The sequence below is a fragment of the Coregonus clupeaformis genome, chromosome 11 (genome assembly GCF_020615455.1).
Source record: "Coregonus clupeaformis isolate EN_2021a chromosome 11, ASM2061545v1, whole genome shotgun sequence".
Lineage (NCBI taxonomy): Eukaryota > Metazoa > Chordata > Actinopteri > Salmoniformes > Salmonidae > Coregonus > Coregonus clupeaformis.
Genome location: NC_059202.1, coordinates 39,504,409 through 39,521,767, shown reverse-complemented (window position 1 = coordinate 39,521,767; position 17,359 = coordinate 39,504,409). Strand labels below are relative to the sequence as shown.

Sequence of the window (17,359 nt, the reverse complement as noted above, 5' to 3'; positions counted from 1 at the left end):
CGCTCTCTTGAAGACGGAAGGAACATAAAAACGGCTGCATTGGACTTTTAAAAGTGAGATTTTTACTGGACAGTTACTTTAAAACTGCAAAATGTTCTCTGCCCCATGGCAAAACGTGAAGAGTTGCAGAAAATGTGCTTTAATACAGCAACACGTTCTCTACATCCCATGACATAATGTGTATAATTACAGGAACTTAACTTTAACACAGAAAAATTTATCCACTGCCAAGAGGGGGGGCACCAGTGCTTAACTTGAGCCAGATTGTCACGCCCTGGCTCTGGGGACTCTGAAATGTTGAGCCAGGGTGTGGATTTTCTATGTTTAGTTTCACGGGGTAGCTTCTATGTTGTGTTTTCTATGTTTTGGGTTTTGTTCTAGATCATATAGATCTATGTTGGTCAGGGTGGTTCCCAATCAGAGGCAGCTGTTGCTCGTTGTCGCTGATTGGGAGCCATACTTAGGTAGGCTGTTTTCAGCTATTCTTTGTGGGATCTTGTTCTGATTTGGTTTGTGTTATACCGTAGACGTCACGTTATCGTTGTTGTTTTGATCGTGTGATCATTCTAAATAAATAATATGTTCACCTTCAACGCTGCGCCTTGGTCCGCTTCATCATGTGTCAACGATCGTGACAGAAGATCCCACCTCGACTGGATCAAGCAGCGTGACGAGGAGAGAGGATGGACGTGGGAGGAGATGAGTGCGAGTCTGGCAAGAGGGATGGAGGCCTTGGCCACGGGTAGGAGTGAAGCCCATACATTTTTTAGGGGGGGGCTAACGCCGTGGACGACGGGGCAGCAGGAGGACGCCAGGTTACGGGAGTCACTGGTCACCAGGGGGAAGGAGGTTGTAGAGGCACGGCGAGAGGTACTGGCGTGTGTTGCCAGTCCGGTCTAGCCTGTTCCTGATCCCCACGTAGGGCCAGTGGTGTGTGTTCCCAGTACGGTCCGGCCTATTCCTGCCACTCGCACCAAGTCTACGGTGCGCGTCGCCAGCCCAGTCCGGCCCATTCCTGCTCCCCGCACCAAGTCAGGGGTGCGCTTCGACAGCCCGGCTCGGCCCGTTCCTGCTCCCCGCACCAAGTCAGGGGTGCGCTTCGACAGCCCGGCTCGGCCCGTTCCTGCTCCCCCGCACCAAGTCAGTGGTGCGCTTCGTCAGCCCGGCTCGGCCCGTTCCTGCTCCCCGCACCAAGGCAGGGGTGCGCTTCGACAGCCCGGCTCGGCCCGCTCCTGCTCCCCACACCAAGCCAGTGGTGTGCGTCGTCAGTCCGGCACGGCCCGTGCCTGTTCCCCGCACCAAGTCAGGGGTGCGCTTCGACAGCCCGGCTCGGCCCGCTCCTGCTCCCCACACCAAGCCAGTGGTGTGCGTCGTCCAGTCCGGCACGGCCCGTGCCTGTTCCCCGCACCAAGTCAGGGGTGCGCTCGACAGCCCGGCTCGGCCCGCTCCTGCTCCCCCACACCAAGCCAGTGGTGTGCGTCGGCCAGTCCGGCACGGCCCGTGCCTGTTCCACCGGTGGCTGGTCCGGCACCGGTCAGATGCTTCACGTCGGAGCTAGAGCAATCCGCTCCACCAGTGTTCAGTCCAGCTCCGGCCAGCAGGGCCAGACCGGACCAGGGGTACTGTGGTGGGTTAGAGAGGGAGTGGGGATCATGCCCAGAGCCGGATCCGCCGCCAAGGCGGAGTGCCCACCCGGTCCCTCCCCTGTGGTGTTCTGTTGGCACGGTCGGAGTCCGCGCCTTTGGGGGGGGGTACTGTCACGCCCTGGCTCTGGGGACTCTGAAATGTTGAGCCAGGGTGTGGATTTTCTATGTTTAGTTTCACGGGGTAGCTTCTATGTTGTGTTTTCTATGTTTTGGGTTTTGTTCTAGATCATATAGATCTATGTTGGTCAGGGTGGTTCCCAATCAGAGGCAGCTGTTGCTCGTTGTCTCTGATTGGGAGCCATACTTAGGTAGGCTGTTTTCAGCTATTCTTTGTGGGATCTTGTTCTGATTTGGTTTGTGTTATACCGTAGACGTCACGTTATCGTTGTTGTTTTGATCGTGTGATCATTCTAAATAAATAATATGTTCACCTTCAACGCTGCGCCTTGGTCCGCTTCATCATGTGTCAACGATCGTGACACAGATCCTCTCAATTTTGGACTATTTCGTTCCAGAACCCAATTTCCAGGATCCGGTACCTTTCGTGGCATGAAAAATAATTGTCACTGTTTGCAATGTAACAATTCTAATAAAAGCATTCAGTGTTCATTCAAGTTGACTCCTCTGTAATGCTCCTGCCCCTTAAAAAACATAATGTGAAAACGTGCCTGATATTCTAAGAATTGATTTGTGTTGAGCAGGCCCGGGTTTATGGTTTGCGCAACATTGTAGCCTATATAGACCAACGCGTGGCCATTGCTGTGGTGAGAGAGAGAAGGTGCCTTTCTATGATCTCTCTCCGTCTCTATGCACTGATAGACATGGGCCTGCAACTCTCATCTTTCCAGCATTGCACTTAGGTGGAAAGGGTGCTGGAAGTGTCGCAGCACCCCTGATCAATTGTTATAGAATTACTGCTGTCTGTTCAGAAATACATTTAATAATTCCAAATACTACACCAGGAGTAGGCCTATAATTTAGCCACAGAGGATCAATAGCTTATTAAAAAAATAGCCTAGCTGTGGATTGTGTGTAGCCCAATCACAAGGCATGCCTACAGTCAGGAACATGCGGCAAATCTGTCATTGAATAGCATGCAGCCAAAACAGGCCTTTCGCAGTATTTGAAATACAATTGCGTGAAAACACAGGTTGGAAAGCAAATGGATCCGGCTGAAAAGAGAAGACTAATCTGTCTGTAGGCTACCAAGTAATCAATTTCCAAACAGCATTGTTTTACAAAGTAAAACAAGATAGATATAAGCTTTGGCACCAGCGCATCAGCCAATCGCTGGTGAGTCAGTGAAACTGGAAAGCTTTTTTTAGGACTCGTTTCCTCATCATATTTTACAATATGTGTGTCTCCACACACGTAGGCCTAGGCTATTGATGGATTAAAGAAAAGGTTGTTTTTATTGATCTCAGATTCTCAGTTTGTCAGTGTCAAAGTAGCCTGTAATTTTGATCATTTGTGAGTTATAAAAAAAGATTCTGCTAAAGTCTCCAGTCATCTAAAATAATGCATAATTGCATGAAATGCGTTTATAAATGGCCACATTTTTCCCGGACTCTAGGCTACAAAAAAAAAAAAATCCCAATGTGTGCAACTTCTGCAAGCCTCTACTGTTCTGCTCTATGCCAGTATGCAAAAGCGATGATAATGCATGCAATGCTTTATTATAATGTTGATTTTGTTTTGGTACCTCAGAGCTCCCGAAGCACTGGGGGGCACTAAATTTTTTGCCCGCGAGGTAGGGGAGAGCCCCGACCAAATCTTGCTTAGGGCCCCCAAAAGGCTAAAGGTGTCACTGCAAAACATACAGACAGACACACACCACTTTTTTAATCTACTGGTGAATTAAGGCATCTGTTCAAATTAATTTTTATATTGGTGATAATCTCATCTTTACCCTCTGCACAGTTTGACTTAATGCTCTTTGTCTATCTCTATCTCTGTCTCTGTCTCTGTCTCTGCTCTCTCTTTCTCTCTTTCTCTTTCTCTCTCTCTCTCTCTCTCTATCTCTCTCTCTCTCTCTCTCTCTCTCTCTCTCCCTATGTCTCTGTCTCTGTGTCTCTCCCTCTATCACTCTCCCTCTCTCTCAGGGCCACTGCTACACATCAAGGACAGATCATCTTCAAGGACGCTCTTGCCCAGCAGCTGTGTGAGCAGGGAGGTGAGCAGCAGAGAACACACACACAAACACAAACACAAACCACAGACAGACTAACGATGATGTTTCAGCACTACAGATAGAGACTTTTGGGTGTCCTGTATTGCCAGCTTAATTTCAGTTTATGCTAAACTCAGCTATTTCTCTGATCTGTACAGTTTATAGCCAGTACTCCTCCTCACAGCCAGTTCCTCTGTGACAGTACTAAGTACATATTGACAGTGCAATCCCATCATGCACTCTGAGTAGCGGTAATTACTTCTTGACAAGCACCCCTCTAACAGATCCCTTCTGAAACACTACCTGAGAGAGGTTTGCAATCAGAAGAAAATGAAGTGGGGTTTTCTTGAACTAGGCTAACTCTGTTTTCACGCCCTTAATAGCACTAGGCTATTAGTCTTAGACCAGTAGTGCTAGGTCAGCAGTGCCATGGTAGTACTAGTGGTGCCATTGAGACAGTCCTCAGTATTAAAGTCCCATACTACTCAGCTGTCTGGACACATGCCAGTATTAAGAAATGAAGCCTAGAGCCTGAAAGAGAGAATGAGTAAGAGAGACAGAAAAGGATTGAAGGATGAAGGTTGCTGGCATTGCACTCTGTACTGTAGGTGACATGGAGACACTGTCTGTATTAAAGAGTGTACGAGATAGAGACAGAAAGAGAGACATACAGATATCTCCCTCTCCTTGCCCTAGGACCCTCTCAACATCAACTCTACTGCCACAGTGCCTAGTCGTCTCTGTTTGGCAAAACACCTGTTTAGGTTTTCCCTGCCAACCTCCAGCATTACACACACACACACAAGACACAGAGAGACACTGACAGACACAGGAGCCATGCAATCTACTACCAACCTCAAGCATTACACACACAGACATGTGCGCCTGACTTTGTCTGAAGGTGGGGGTGCAAAAGCCTGGGAGGGTGGCGGGGTCTGGGGGACCTTCCCCAGAAAATATTTGCATAAAAATTAAAATAAAAAATCCTGCAATTCTACACTGTTTCTTAACAGGGAGAATCCATATTTATGAACAATTATTCTTAGATTTTGCTACAATAATTTAGAATGAAAAGGTGTTTTAATGACTAGATTACTAATATACTCCCTTCCCTGAAAATCCCATCCCAAATAATTTATTAACAGGTCTGAAACCCTACCAACCCTGTGACTCACAAACATCCCGCCCCCTTCCTTGAAAATCCCACCCATAATGATCAATTGACAGATCTCTAATCAACCCTGTGACTCTCACAAGTATCCTACACCTCCCCTGATAATCCCACCCACAGTGATCGATTGACAGGCCAAACTATTAAGAATGTGGCCAGGATAACTCATGACAATGAGGAAATGAAATCGAAAGTGGGAGGAATAATATTGTTTGTACTTGTTAGGTTAAGAAAAAGCATTGTTAAATTGCACATTACATTTTCTTCTTGTTTTTTTTTCACAAAGAATGTGATCACAATAATGTACAAATGTACAAATGTGAGCCATGATTTATCTTACAACAATTTTCTTTCTCAATATGGAAGTGTATCTGGTAGGGTTTTGAATAAGAACTGTCAACTTGAAAATGCAAACTGGAGTTTTGCATTTCAATTGGTCATTGATTATGTTCACATGAAAATAATATAGTATTATCATTATCAAATTAGATTATTTTGGCAGATATGTACAGTACCAGTCAAAAGTTTGGACACATCTACTCATTCAATGGTTTTTCTTTATTTTTACTATTTTCTACATTGTAGAATAATAGTGAAGACATCAAAACTATGAAATAATACATTATGTGGTCCTCTGTAGCTCAGCTGGTAGAGCACGGCGCTTGTAACGCCAAGGTAGTGGGTTCGATCCCCGGGACCACCCATACACAAAAATGTATGCACGCATGACTGTAAGTCGCTTTGGATAAAAGCGTCTGCTAAATGGCATATTATTATTATTTTATTATTATTATGTAGTAACGAAAAAAGTGTCAAACAAATCAAAATATAGTTTACATTTGAGATTCTTCAAAGTACACACCCTTTGCCTTGAACACAGCTTTGCACACTCTTGGCATTCTCTCAACCAGCTTCATGAGGTAGTCACCTGGAATGCATTTCAATTAACAGGTGTGCCTTGTTAAAAGTTAATTTGTGGAATTTCTTTCCTTCTTAATGTGTTTGAGCCAATCAGTTGTGTTGTGACAAGGTAGGGTTTGTATACAGAAGATAGCCATATTTGGTAAAAGACCAAGTCCATATTATGGCAAGAACAGCTCAAATAAGCAAAGGGAAATGACAGTCCATCATTACTTTAAGACATGAAGGTCAGTCAATACGGAACATTTCAAGAACTTTGAAGTTGCTTCAAGTGCAGTGGTAAAAACCATCAAGCGCTATGATGAAACTGGCTCTTATGAGTACCGCCAGAGGAAAGGAAGACCCAGCGTTACCTCTGCTGCAGAGGATAAGTTCATTAGAGTTAACTGCACCTCAGATTGCAGCCCAAATAAATGCTTCACAGAGTTCAAGTAAATGACACATCTCAACATCAACTGTTCAGAGGAGACTGCATGAATCAGGCCTGCAAAGAAACCACTACTAAAGGACACCAATAAGAAGAAGAGACTTGCTTGAGCCAAGAAACATCAGCAATGGACATTAGACCAGTGGAAATCTGTCCTTTGGTCTGCAGTCCAAATTTGAGATTTTTGGTTCAAACCGCCGTGTCTTTGTGCAGGTGAACGGATGATCTCGGCATGTGTGGTTGCCACCATGAAGCATGTAGGAGGAGTTGTTATGATGTGGGGGTGCTTTGCTGGGGATGTTCTGTGATTTATTTGGAATTCAAGGCACACTTAACCAGCATTCTGCAGCGATACGCCATCCCATCTGGTTTGGGCTTAGTGGGACTATCAGTTGTTTTCAACAGGACAATGACCCATCACACCTCCAGGCTGGTTAAGGGCTATTTTTCTAAGAAGGAGAGTGATGGAGTGCTGTATCAGATGACCTGGCCTCCACAACCAAACCATCTCAATCAACCAAATTGAGATGGTTTGGGATGAGTCGGACCGCAGAGTGAAGGAAAAGCAGCCAACAAGTGCTCAGCATATGTGGGAACTCCTTCAAGACTGCTGGAAAAGCATTCCATGTGAAGCTGGTTGAGAGAATGCCAAGAGTCTGCAAAAGCTGTCATCAAGGCAAAGGGTGGCTATTTGAAGAATATTTTTATTTGTTTAACGCTTTTTTGGTTACAACATGATTCCATATGTGTTATTTCATAGTTTTGATGTCTTCACTATTATTCTACAATGTAGAAAATAGTAAAAATAAAGAAAAACCCTTGTGTTCTAAAACTTTGGACCAGTAGTGTATGCTGATGGTTCAGTTTTAGAATGGGTGGCCCCTAATATACTAGTGCTGAACATCTCTAAAACTAAGACCATTGTATTTGGTACAAATCATTCCCTTTGTTCTAGACCTCAGTTGATAATGAATAAGATGGCTGTTGACCAAGTTGAGGAGACTAAATTACTTGGTGTTACCTTAGATTGTAAACATTCATGGTTAAAACATATTAATTAAATGGTTGTAAAGATGGGAAGAGGTCTGTCAGGGATAAAGATGCTCTTCTTTTCTGACACCACACTCTACAAAGCAAGTCCTGCAGACTCTAGTTTTATCTATCTTGATTATTACCCAGTCATATGGTGAGGTGCTGCAAAGAAGGACCCCGTAAAACTGCAGCTGGCCCAGAACAGAGTGGCACGTCTTGCTCTTCACTGTAATCAGAGGGCTAATATCAATGCTATGCATGCCAGTCTCTCTTGGCTAAAAGTAAAGGAGAGACTCACTGCATCACTTCCAAATATTTATATGAAACATTAATGTGTTGAAAATTCCAAATTGTTTGCATAGTCAACTTACACACAGTTCTGACACTCACACTTACCCCACCAGACATGCCACCAGGGGTCTTTTCACAGTCCCCAAATCCAGAACACATTCAAGAAAACAACCAGTATTATATAGAGCCATGATTATATGGAACTCCCTTCCATCTCAGATTGCTCAAGTGAACAGCAAACCACGTTTGAAAAACTGAATAAAGCAACACCTCACGGCACAATGCCTCTCTCCTAATTGACCTAGATATTTTGTGTGTATGTACTGATATGCAGGCTATGTGTAACATTTCAAATTGATATAGTTCTGTCCTTGAGCTGTTCTTGTCTATTAATGCTCTGTATTATGTAATGTTTCATGTTTTGCATGGACCACAGGAAGGAAAGATGCTGCTTTCGCAACAGCTAATGGGGACTCAAATAAAATACCAAATTACCAAATACCGAAGCGGCCATGGTGCGCTCGCATATGGGGCTCAGCCAGGACTGTTAATTTTGTAAATGAATAAAAACATTTTAACAATGTGAATTAACCGATTGAAGTTGGGGAAGAAAATATTGCAAAAATGCAGAATGGTGTTAAAAATTGTAAAAAGCTTGGGGAGGATTTTTTTACCCACACATTTAATAATTTAGTATTAGGCCTAGTGATTATTTCTCACTATCTACTTGTGAGGTACTCATTGTGAGCTACTCATTGGACATGCAGTTTTCTGCTAAGGTGCAACCTTTAGTAGGCTGATGGAAGTCTACTCAGAGTCAGCGAAGCCTAATCAGACCATGCTCATCATGGTTGTTACAGGCAAATTATACAAGACATTTGCTTGTGGTCCATGCAGCTAAAAGGATTTGTAACAACACCATTGGACCAACACCATCGGACATGAAACAACATTACAATTGTAACAGCAGCACAACAAAATAGATCAATGATGTTTTTAAACACCAGTGGTGCAACTACTGCTTTCTAACTGCACTGAACCAAAACAGTGGAGTGCGGGAGCGAAGCAAAACTTCTAAGTGGTCAAAACCATCCATCTTGAGGTGACGGTGTGCAAAATGCAATCCGTTAATAAATATATCATATATAAAATGGACATATCTATTTTAATACAGACAAGCTCATACCTTACTAATCATTGAAAATGACAAATTACCCAATGGATCATGATAATTTTTTGGTAAGAAAGTATGTTTGCACCCCTATTTTGAACTTGGGGATGCAGCTGCTCCATTTGCACAATTGCTCAGGTGCCTATGCACACAGACACAGAGAGAAACAGACAGACACAGGAGCCATGCAACCTACTGCCAACCTCAACCATTACACTCACAGACAGAAAGAGGAGCAAGGAGCTGGAGGGTGGGCTGGGGAACACAGATTTAGATCGTATATAGCTTACATGATCATGGAAGAGTGAGTATAAGTGTAGAGAAGGAGCGGGAGGGTGAGAAAAAGAGAGAGAGAGACAAATGGAGAGGGAGAGAGAAAGGGAAAAAGAGGAAGCGAGAGATATAGTGAGATGGAGATAAGAGAAATAAGAGAGCTAGACTAACAGGTAGCGATGAAGAGATGAAGAAAGAAAACAGGAGTGACAGAGAGAGGAGGAGAGGAAAGGAGGGAGAAGGGACAGGAGAGGAAGAAAGCGGTGGACAGTTCGGCAGTAAATTGCCGGTGTCAGTAATGACAGCTCCTGTCTCTCCGGTGGAGGAGGGATGAGATGGAGAGATGGAAGGATGGAGGAAGGGTGTTAATGAGAAAGTTGAAGGTCATAAATTGTGGGTGATGATGGCTGCAGTGAAGCGATCATACACGAAAAAAAGAAGGGAAGGGGAAAAATGAGGGAGGGAGAGGCAGATGAGAGGAGGATGAGTGAGGGCTTCTAACCTCGTTAAAGGCTAATTCCTGGACATCCTCTCTCTCTTCTCTCTCTTCTCTCTCTCTCTCTCTCTCTCTCTCTCTCTCTCTCTCTCTCTCTCTCTCTTTCTGTTCTGCGGTGGTCAAACACTGTCAGGATTCAATCTGAATTACAAATGAGATGGGAATATGCCAGGGGAAAGGGAGGAGAGGATAGAGGATTGAAGGAAAAATAGAGAAAGATGGAGAGAAGGGAAAGAGCCTGCTGGATGAAGGGAGAATGGGGAAAATGAAGAAAGAGTGATAGAAAGGGTAGAGAGCTGATGGGATAATGAGAGAGAGGGGAACATGGAAAGAGAGAGAACGAGAGATGGATAGAGAGAGAGAGAAGTAGTTGAATGGTTTGTGGTGAGAGTGTATGCTCGGTACATAGCGATGTTGTCAGGCAACGATTGCCGATGTTCCACTGGCATAATGGATTGAGACGGGCTAATCTACAGTGGTTTGTGAAAGTATTCACCACCCTTGGCACTTTTCCTATTTTGTTTCCTGGAATTAAAATAGATTTTGGGGGGGTTTGTATCATTTGATTTACACAACATGCCTACCAATTTGAAGATGAAAAATGTTTTTTATTGTGAAACAAACAAGAAAAAATACCAAAAAAACAGAAAACTTGAGCGTGCATAACTACTGGCCACTCTTCAGTAAAGCCCAGCTCTGTGGAGTGTACGGCTTAAAGTGGTCCTATGGACAGATACTCCAATCTCTGTTGTGGAGCTTTGCAGCTCCTTCAGGGTTATCTTTGGTCTCTTTGTTGCCTCTCTGATTAATGCCCTCCTTGCCTGGTCCGTGAGTTTTGGTGGGCAGGTTTGTTGTGGTGCCATATTCTTTCAATTTTTTCATAATGGATTTAATGGTGCTCCGTGGGATGTTCAAAGTTTCGGATAATTTTTTATAACCCAACCCTGACCTGTTTGGAGAGCTCCTTGGTCTTAATGGTGCCGCTTGCTTGGTGGTGCCCCTTGCTTAGTGGTGTTGCAGACTCTGGGGCCTTTCAGAACAGATGTATATATACTAAGATCATGTGACAGATCATGTGACACTTAGATTGCACACAGGTGGACTTTATTTAACTAATTATGTGACTTCTGAAGGTAATTGGTTGCCCCAGATCTTATTTAGGGGCTTCATAGCAAATGGGGTGAATACATATACACGCACCACTTTTCCGTTATTTATTTTTTAGAATTCTTTGAAACAAGTTATTTTTTTCATTTCACTTCACCAATTTGGAATATTTTGTGTATGTCCATTACATGAAATACAAATACAAATCAAGTTAAATTACAGGTTGTAATGCAACAAAATAGGAAAAACGCCAAGGGGGATGAATACTTTTGCAAGGCACTGTATCTCTCTCAGTCCACGGCCCTCTTGCCAAACCCAGGACCTGCAACTTCAAAAGACACATACATGAATAATCACATTGTGAATGTCCATAGCACTTTGAAATTACAACATAGAAAGTTACAGTATATTTCCATTGACTTTAGAGTAGGTCAGAGTTGGAACAAGATGTTGGGTGTATGGAGTGAAGGACTTGGTCCATGGTCCTTTCTTTACAACATGGAAAAGAAAGTTCCACACACATCTCTCCTTGACATGGATTTATTTGACCAACATTTCAGCTAAAGAGCCTTCATCAGGGAGTCCTTTCTTAGCAATATTTAGAAAACGTGGTTTACATGCCTAGTCATCTTTAGTTAGTTTCCATTTGAGTGACAGAGGTGAGCCTGAGGTCTATAGAACCTAAAGAATTCATCCTCTTAAGTACTATATAAAACTGTCCCAGATCCAGCCCCGAGAATGACATGGAGAGTGCAAACTGTACTGAGAAAAGTTTCCTTCCTGAAATAGAGTATTAGTATTCAAACAGGCATTAAAGATACCAGAAGGGCTCAAGCCACTTCAGAAGTGAATGTGCTAAGACTCAGCTTTGAGGAGCGGAAGAAATTAAAGCGATCTAAAGCAGGGTTGTGATCCACAGAGGAGAGTGGGATGGAGAGAGCGGGAGAGGGAGAGGGAGAGGGAGAGATAGGGGGTAGGCAGGAGAAAGAGAGAGAGGGGGAGGGAGAGAGAGGGGTGAAGGAGAGGGAGGGAGAGAGAAGGAGGAAAAGGGAGTGAGTAAGAGGGTAAATCAGGGCTGATCAGGCTGAAAGTTGAAGAACAAATGGACAGATTAGGAAAGAGTCAGAAAGAGCAGCTGTCACTGCAGCCAAGGGTTTAATACAGTGAGGTGAGGAGTGAGAGATAGAGAGAGGGAAAGGGAGGGAGCAGGAGGAGGGAGGTAGGAAGGGAGAACATACACTCTAAAAAGCAAAGGTTCCTGGAGTATCCTTTAGGGGTTCTTCAAATTGAAACTGTGGGGGAACCCCTATAAGTTCTTTGAAGAATCCTTGAAAAAGGTTATTCAAAGAACCCTTGAAAAAGGTTATTTGAAGAACCTTTTGTGGGAACCCCTATAAGTTCTTCAAAGAACCCTTGAAAAAGGTTATTCGAATAACCTTTTGGGGTTCATCTTTTTAACTCCCTGTTAAAAAAATATTTTATTAATAATGACAATATTGATTTAAATAATTAATTGTTTATTTAGTGGCACCACAAATGTGAATTAATATTTACAAAACTATTTCCAAAGAAAACACATTTCAAAATTGCAATATGTCAGACCATAATAAATAATACATTTACTTTGTATAGTGCTTTTCATTTCAATTTTTTTAAAATAGAATAATGATGTACAATAAAAACAATAGGGGCAGGGGTAAGGTTAGCCACAAACCTTAGCTGTCTTTGATGCTGGTCCTGCATTCCCATCAGAACTCCTTTTCTGTGTGAACTTAGCTCTGATGATTGCAACCTCTGTTTTGCAGACAAGAGTTGAATTTATTTGTAATCATCCCATGCCATGATTCCTTAGTAAAGGAGAATGGAGATTTAGTTATTAGTAATGACCACACATTACTGTGAAATGTGTAAAAAAAGAAAGTAAAAATATCACTCACATATCCTTGTCCTGTACGGCCCCTTAGAAATGGGTAGTTGGCCACCAATGATGTACAGACGTCGGTATATTGTCTGCTTGTAGGGTACCTTTGAAAATAGTAAATCAATGTAGTGTTCCATTACAGCTAAACACATCCCATGACTATGCACACACGTACACACACAAATAAACTCACATGATGTGCTTATTTATAAACTTACCAGGTATATGTGCACATGGTATCAAATAAAACTTGGATGATTTGGCTCCTCCACTTGGACCGATGAGTGGGAGAGTGGAAATCTTCACTCTGTTTGTTGAGTTCACACTGCAGGACTGTGGGGAACTCAGGATGGGTGAATATTGTGGGCCACAGTTTTGTGTTGGTTGGTGGATGGTGGTTGTTGGTTGGTTGTTGGCTGGTAGTTGGGGCTGGTAGCAACGTGTGGTGGGTTGGTCTTGTTGGAGAGAGCTGAGATATAGTAGCATATACGTTCACATGTTTAGTTCTGTCGTCACAAATACAAAGCAGATTGTAAGATCTATACAGCAAGAATCAAGGTATGAATTATTGTTATGGTATTACAAGTTGAATAGCTTTGTTGTACAAGGAACAATTATATAAAGCTTATTATATTTAAAAATAGTTGATAAATACCTCACAGTTACATACTTCTTTAAAATTCCAATTAATTTAGCAAATCGAACTTGAGTTTTCATGACTGGAAACAGCTGTTCGATCATCCTGTCGTTCAAGCCCATGAGTGTCTCACCATCGATGTGGTAGTCTGTTGAGTAAAGTTGAGAACGTTTTATTAGATATGAGATATTAATAGCAGTAGTTGTTTTACAGGATTATATATTGCATTGGAGTCAAGACTGGAGCCAAATCTATAGACCAAGACCCATCCTCTTAAAAACAAGAACCAGGATATCAAAAGCTATGACGCGATCACAACCAGTTTAAATGCTGAAACACAAGACACAAGACTCCATCTCAATTGGAGTCATATTTTAGACAAAATCACCTGCAAATCCAATACCGGAGAGGGATTGTGAGTCTCCCCTCGGGATCAAGGTAGCTGTCCAGACTATGGAATGCCAGTTCCTCCCCAGGCACCACGGCTGCCCACTGGAGACTGTCCTCAACCACACAGGAATGTGCATGGCTGTTGAAACTAGAGGGAGTCATGAGCTTTCCACAAAAATACCAGCTGCCCAATATGCCGTATATGTGGTTTACTTTGAAGAACACTGGAATCTCCTCAGTGTGCGCCATCCAAATCACCAGACAATCACCAATTTGGTATGACACGCTGTCTACAGTGATGCACTTCGTTTTAATGACATGGTCTGGATTCAGATTCTCCCCAAATCTAGCCTACAGATCACAAGTGACAGAGACCAGGAGGGCATGAATTGGGATGTCTCTTGTGTCTGCGCAGAGTGGTACTGTGCTTCCTAAGCATGTGTTCTTTGACTGCTCCCAGCATTGTCTCATCTGGTGTCTTTTGGCCAGTGTCTTTGCAATGTTTTTGTAGTTGCAGATGACGTGCAATTCTCTTGAAGTACTGATGTGTGGCATCAAAGTGCATACACGACATGGATAAGTGGTCCATATGCCATCAGCAGTCGGGGGTAATGGATCAGAAAGTGCATCTTGGGTGTTTGCTTGTTTGAGAAGATTTCTTGAAAAAGAGCATGCAACTCCATAATTTTCTCTTCCAGGTATGGTACAAAATACCTTTTCATGGTAGGTGCCATGATTATGTTCCCAATGTCTCTCAGTAACAGGTACACTTCCTATGCATCACAGCTACAGTGGGGAGAACAAGTATTTGATGCACTGCCAATTTTGCAGGTTTTCCTACTTACAAATCATGTAGAGGTCTGTAATTTTTATCATAGGTACACTTCAACTGTGAGAGACGGAATCTAAAACAAAAATCCAGAAAATCACATTGTATGATTTTTAAGTAATTAATTTGCATTTTATTGCATGACATAAGTATTTGATCACCTACCAACCAGTAAGAATTCCGGCTCTCACAGACCTGTTAGTTTTTCTTTAAGAAGCCCTCCTGTTCTCCACTCATTACCTGTATTAACTGCACCTGTTTGAACTCGTTACCTGTATAAAAGACACCTGTCCACACACTCAATCAAACAGACTCCAACCTCTCCACAATTGCCAAGACCAGAGAGCTGTGTAAGGACATCAGGGATAAAAGTGTAGACTTGCACAAGGCTGGGATGGGCTACAGGACAATAGGCAAGCAGCTTGGTGAGAAGGCAACAACTGTTGGCGCAATTATTAGAAAATGGAAGAAGTTCAAGATGATGGTCAATCACCCTCAGTCTGGGGCTCCATGCAAGATCTCACCTCGTGGGGCATCAATGATCATGAGGAAGGTGAGAGATCAGCCCAGAACTACACGGCAGGACCTGGTCAATGACCTGAAGAGAGCTGGGACCACAGTCTCAAAGAAAACCATTAGTAACACACTACACCGTCATGGATTAAAATCCTGCAGCGCACGCAAGGTCCCCCTGCTCAAGCCAGCACATGTCCAGGCCCTTCTGAAGTTTGCCAATGACCATCTGGATGATCCAGAGGAGGAATGGGAGAAGGTCATGTAGTCTTATGAGACAAAAATAGAGCTTTTGGTCTAAACTCCACTCACCGTGTTTGGAGGAAGAAGAAGGATGAGTACAACCCCAAGAACACCATCCCAACTGTGAAGCATGGAGGTGGAAACATCATTCTTTGGGGATGCTTTTCTGCAAAGGGGACTGGACGACTGCACCGGATTGAGGGGAGGATGGATGGGGCCATGTATCGCGAGATCTTGGCCAACAACCTCCTTCCCTCAGTAAGAGCATTGAAGATGGGTCGTGGCTGGGTCTTCAAGCATGACAACGACGCAAAACACACAGTCAGGGCAACTAAGGAGTGGCTCCGTAAGAAGCATCTCAAGGTCCTGGAGTGGCCTAGCCAGTCTCCAGACCTGAACCCAATAGAAAATCTTTGGAGGGAGCTGAAAGTCTGTATTGCCCAGCGACAGCCCCGAAACCTGAAGGATCTGGAGAAGGTCTGTATGGAGGAGTGGGCCAAAATCCCTGCTGCAGTGTGTGCAAACCTGGTCAAGACCTACAGGAAACGTATGATCTCTGTAATTGAAAACAAAGGTTTATGTACCAAATATTAAGTTCTGCTTTTCTGACGTATCAAATACTTATGTCATGAAATAAAATGCAAATTAATTACTTAAAAATCATATAATGTGATTTTCTGGATTTTTGTTTTAGATTCCATCTCTCACAGTTGAAGTGTACCTATGCTAAAAATTACAGACCTCTACATGCTTTGTAAGTAGGAAAACCTGCAAAATTGGAAGTGTATCAAATACTTGTTCTCCCCACTGTAACTATTTGGGACCCAATCATTTGGGGAAGCAATCTAAAGATGGTGAATTTCTCAGATGCACTCCCAGCTAGATGCCCATTCTTCCTCAGAACATGCTCAGATAGTGGTGGTGGTCTGGATGATCTGTTGTAGTTGCCATAGGGGAAGTCATCAATCTCGTAATTTAGCTGGACCACAGTGATATGTTTTGTCTTCACAAGCTCCTGTAACACCAGCCTCAGTACAGCAGGCAGTGGCGGCTCCTGAAAAAATTCTCAGGAGGGGCAATTTTTCTGATGATTTAGGTGACCTACACACATTTAAAAAAAGATATGTCCAGCAACAACATGAAGACAGGGGCAGCATATAAGTCAATACCAGAAGCATTTATTGACTGATCTCAAAAGTGTTGGCTTACCAGGGTTGGTGGAGCCCTCAGTTTCATCTTTGCCTCGCAAAGCTAACTCAAACACTCCGCAAAACTTCACACACTGGATTAGCCGGCTGAGGATGTGGCGGTTCTTGCTAATGTCGTAGTAAATATATTTGTTATAGTGAATATGGAATATGATATGTTGAGTAAAATGTTGTGCTAAGATCTATTTAGGTCAGGAGCTGGTTATAAGTTCTGTTCCTATCCAATAACACTGGACAAAAGGGTCCTATCTTGTCAGCCTTGTCAGCAGGTGGCCAAGGACAACACCCACGCCATAGGCCTCTCAGTTCTTCCAACTCACGAGTTCTTGCTCTGAGGACACACACACACACAAACACACACACACACACACATCATCACTGTTAAACACACACACACACACACACACATCATCACTGTTAAACACACACACACACACACACACACACAAAAATCCCCTCTCTTAGGCTGAACATTTGAAGACAGAGAACCCGACTCAGAGCCAATGCAACAGTGACAGTAGCCTGCAGGGGACCTCGCCCAACTCATCAGGACCAATCAGAAGATCAGAACTACTAGATTGAACCTACTTCATTTATTGCATAAAATGTCTGCACACAATGTTTCGGGCTCTCTTCAGATAATAATAATAATAATAATAATAATAATAATAATAATATGCCATTTAGCAGACGCTTTTATCCAAAGCGACTTACAGTCATGCGTGCATACATTTTTGTGTATGGGTGGTCCCGGGGATCGAACCCACTACCTTGGCGTTACAAGCACCATGCTCTACCAGCTGAGCTACAGAAAGTGGATACTCATGGATGCGCATTGCAATTGTAAAATGTCAACACAATTGGAGACACCACGTCATTTTTGGAGACATGTTATTGACAGTAAACTATTGTA

The 17,359-nt window shown here is 43.2% G+C and overlaps 1 protein-coding gene across 1 annotated transcript in view; it reads left to right on the top strand.

Annotated features, from left to right (window-relative positions):
- The window catches only part of LOC121577098 (reelin-like), a 248,718-nt gene that overhangs the window by 128,686 nt on the left and 102,673 nt on the right, over positions 1 to 17,359 (top strand). The window contains 1 exon segment of the mRNA XM_041890873.2: positions 3,749 to 3,819. Within this exon segment, the coding sequence (XP_041746807.2) occupies positions 3,749 to 3,819 (71 nt within the window).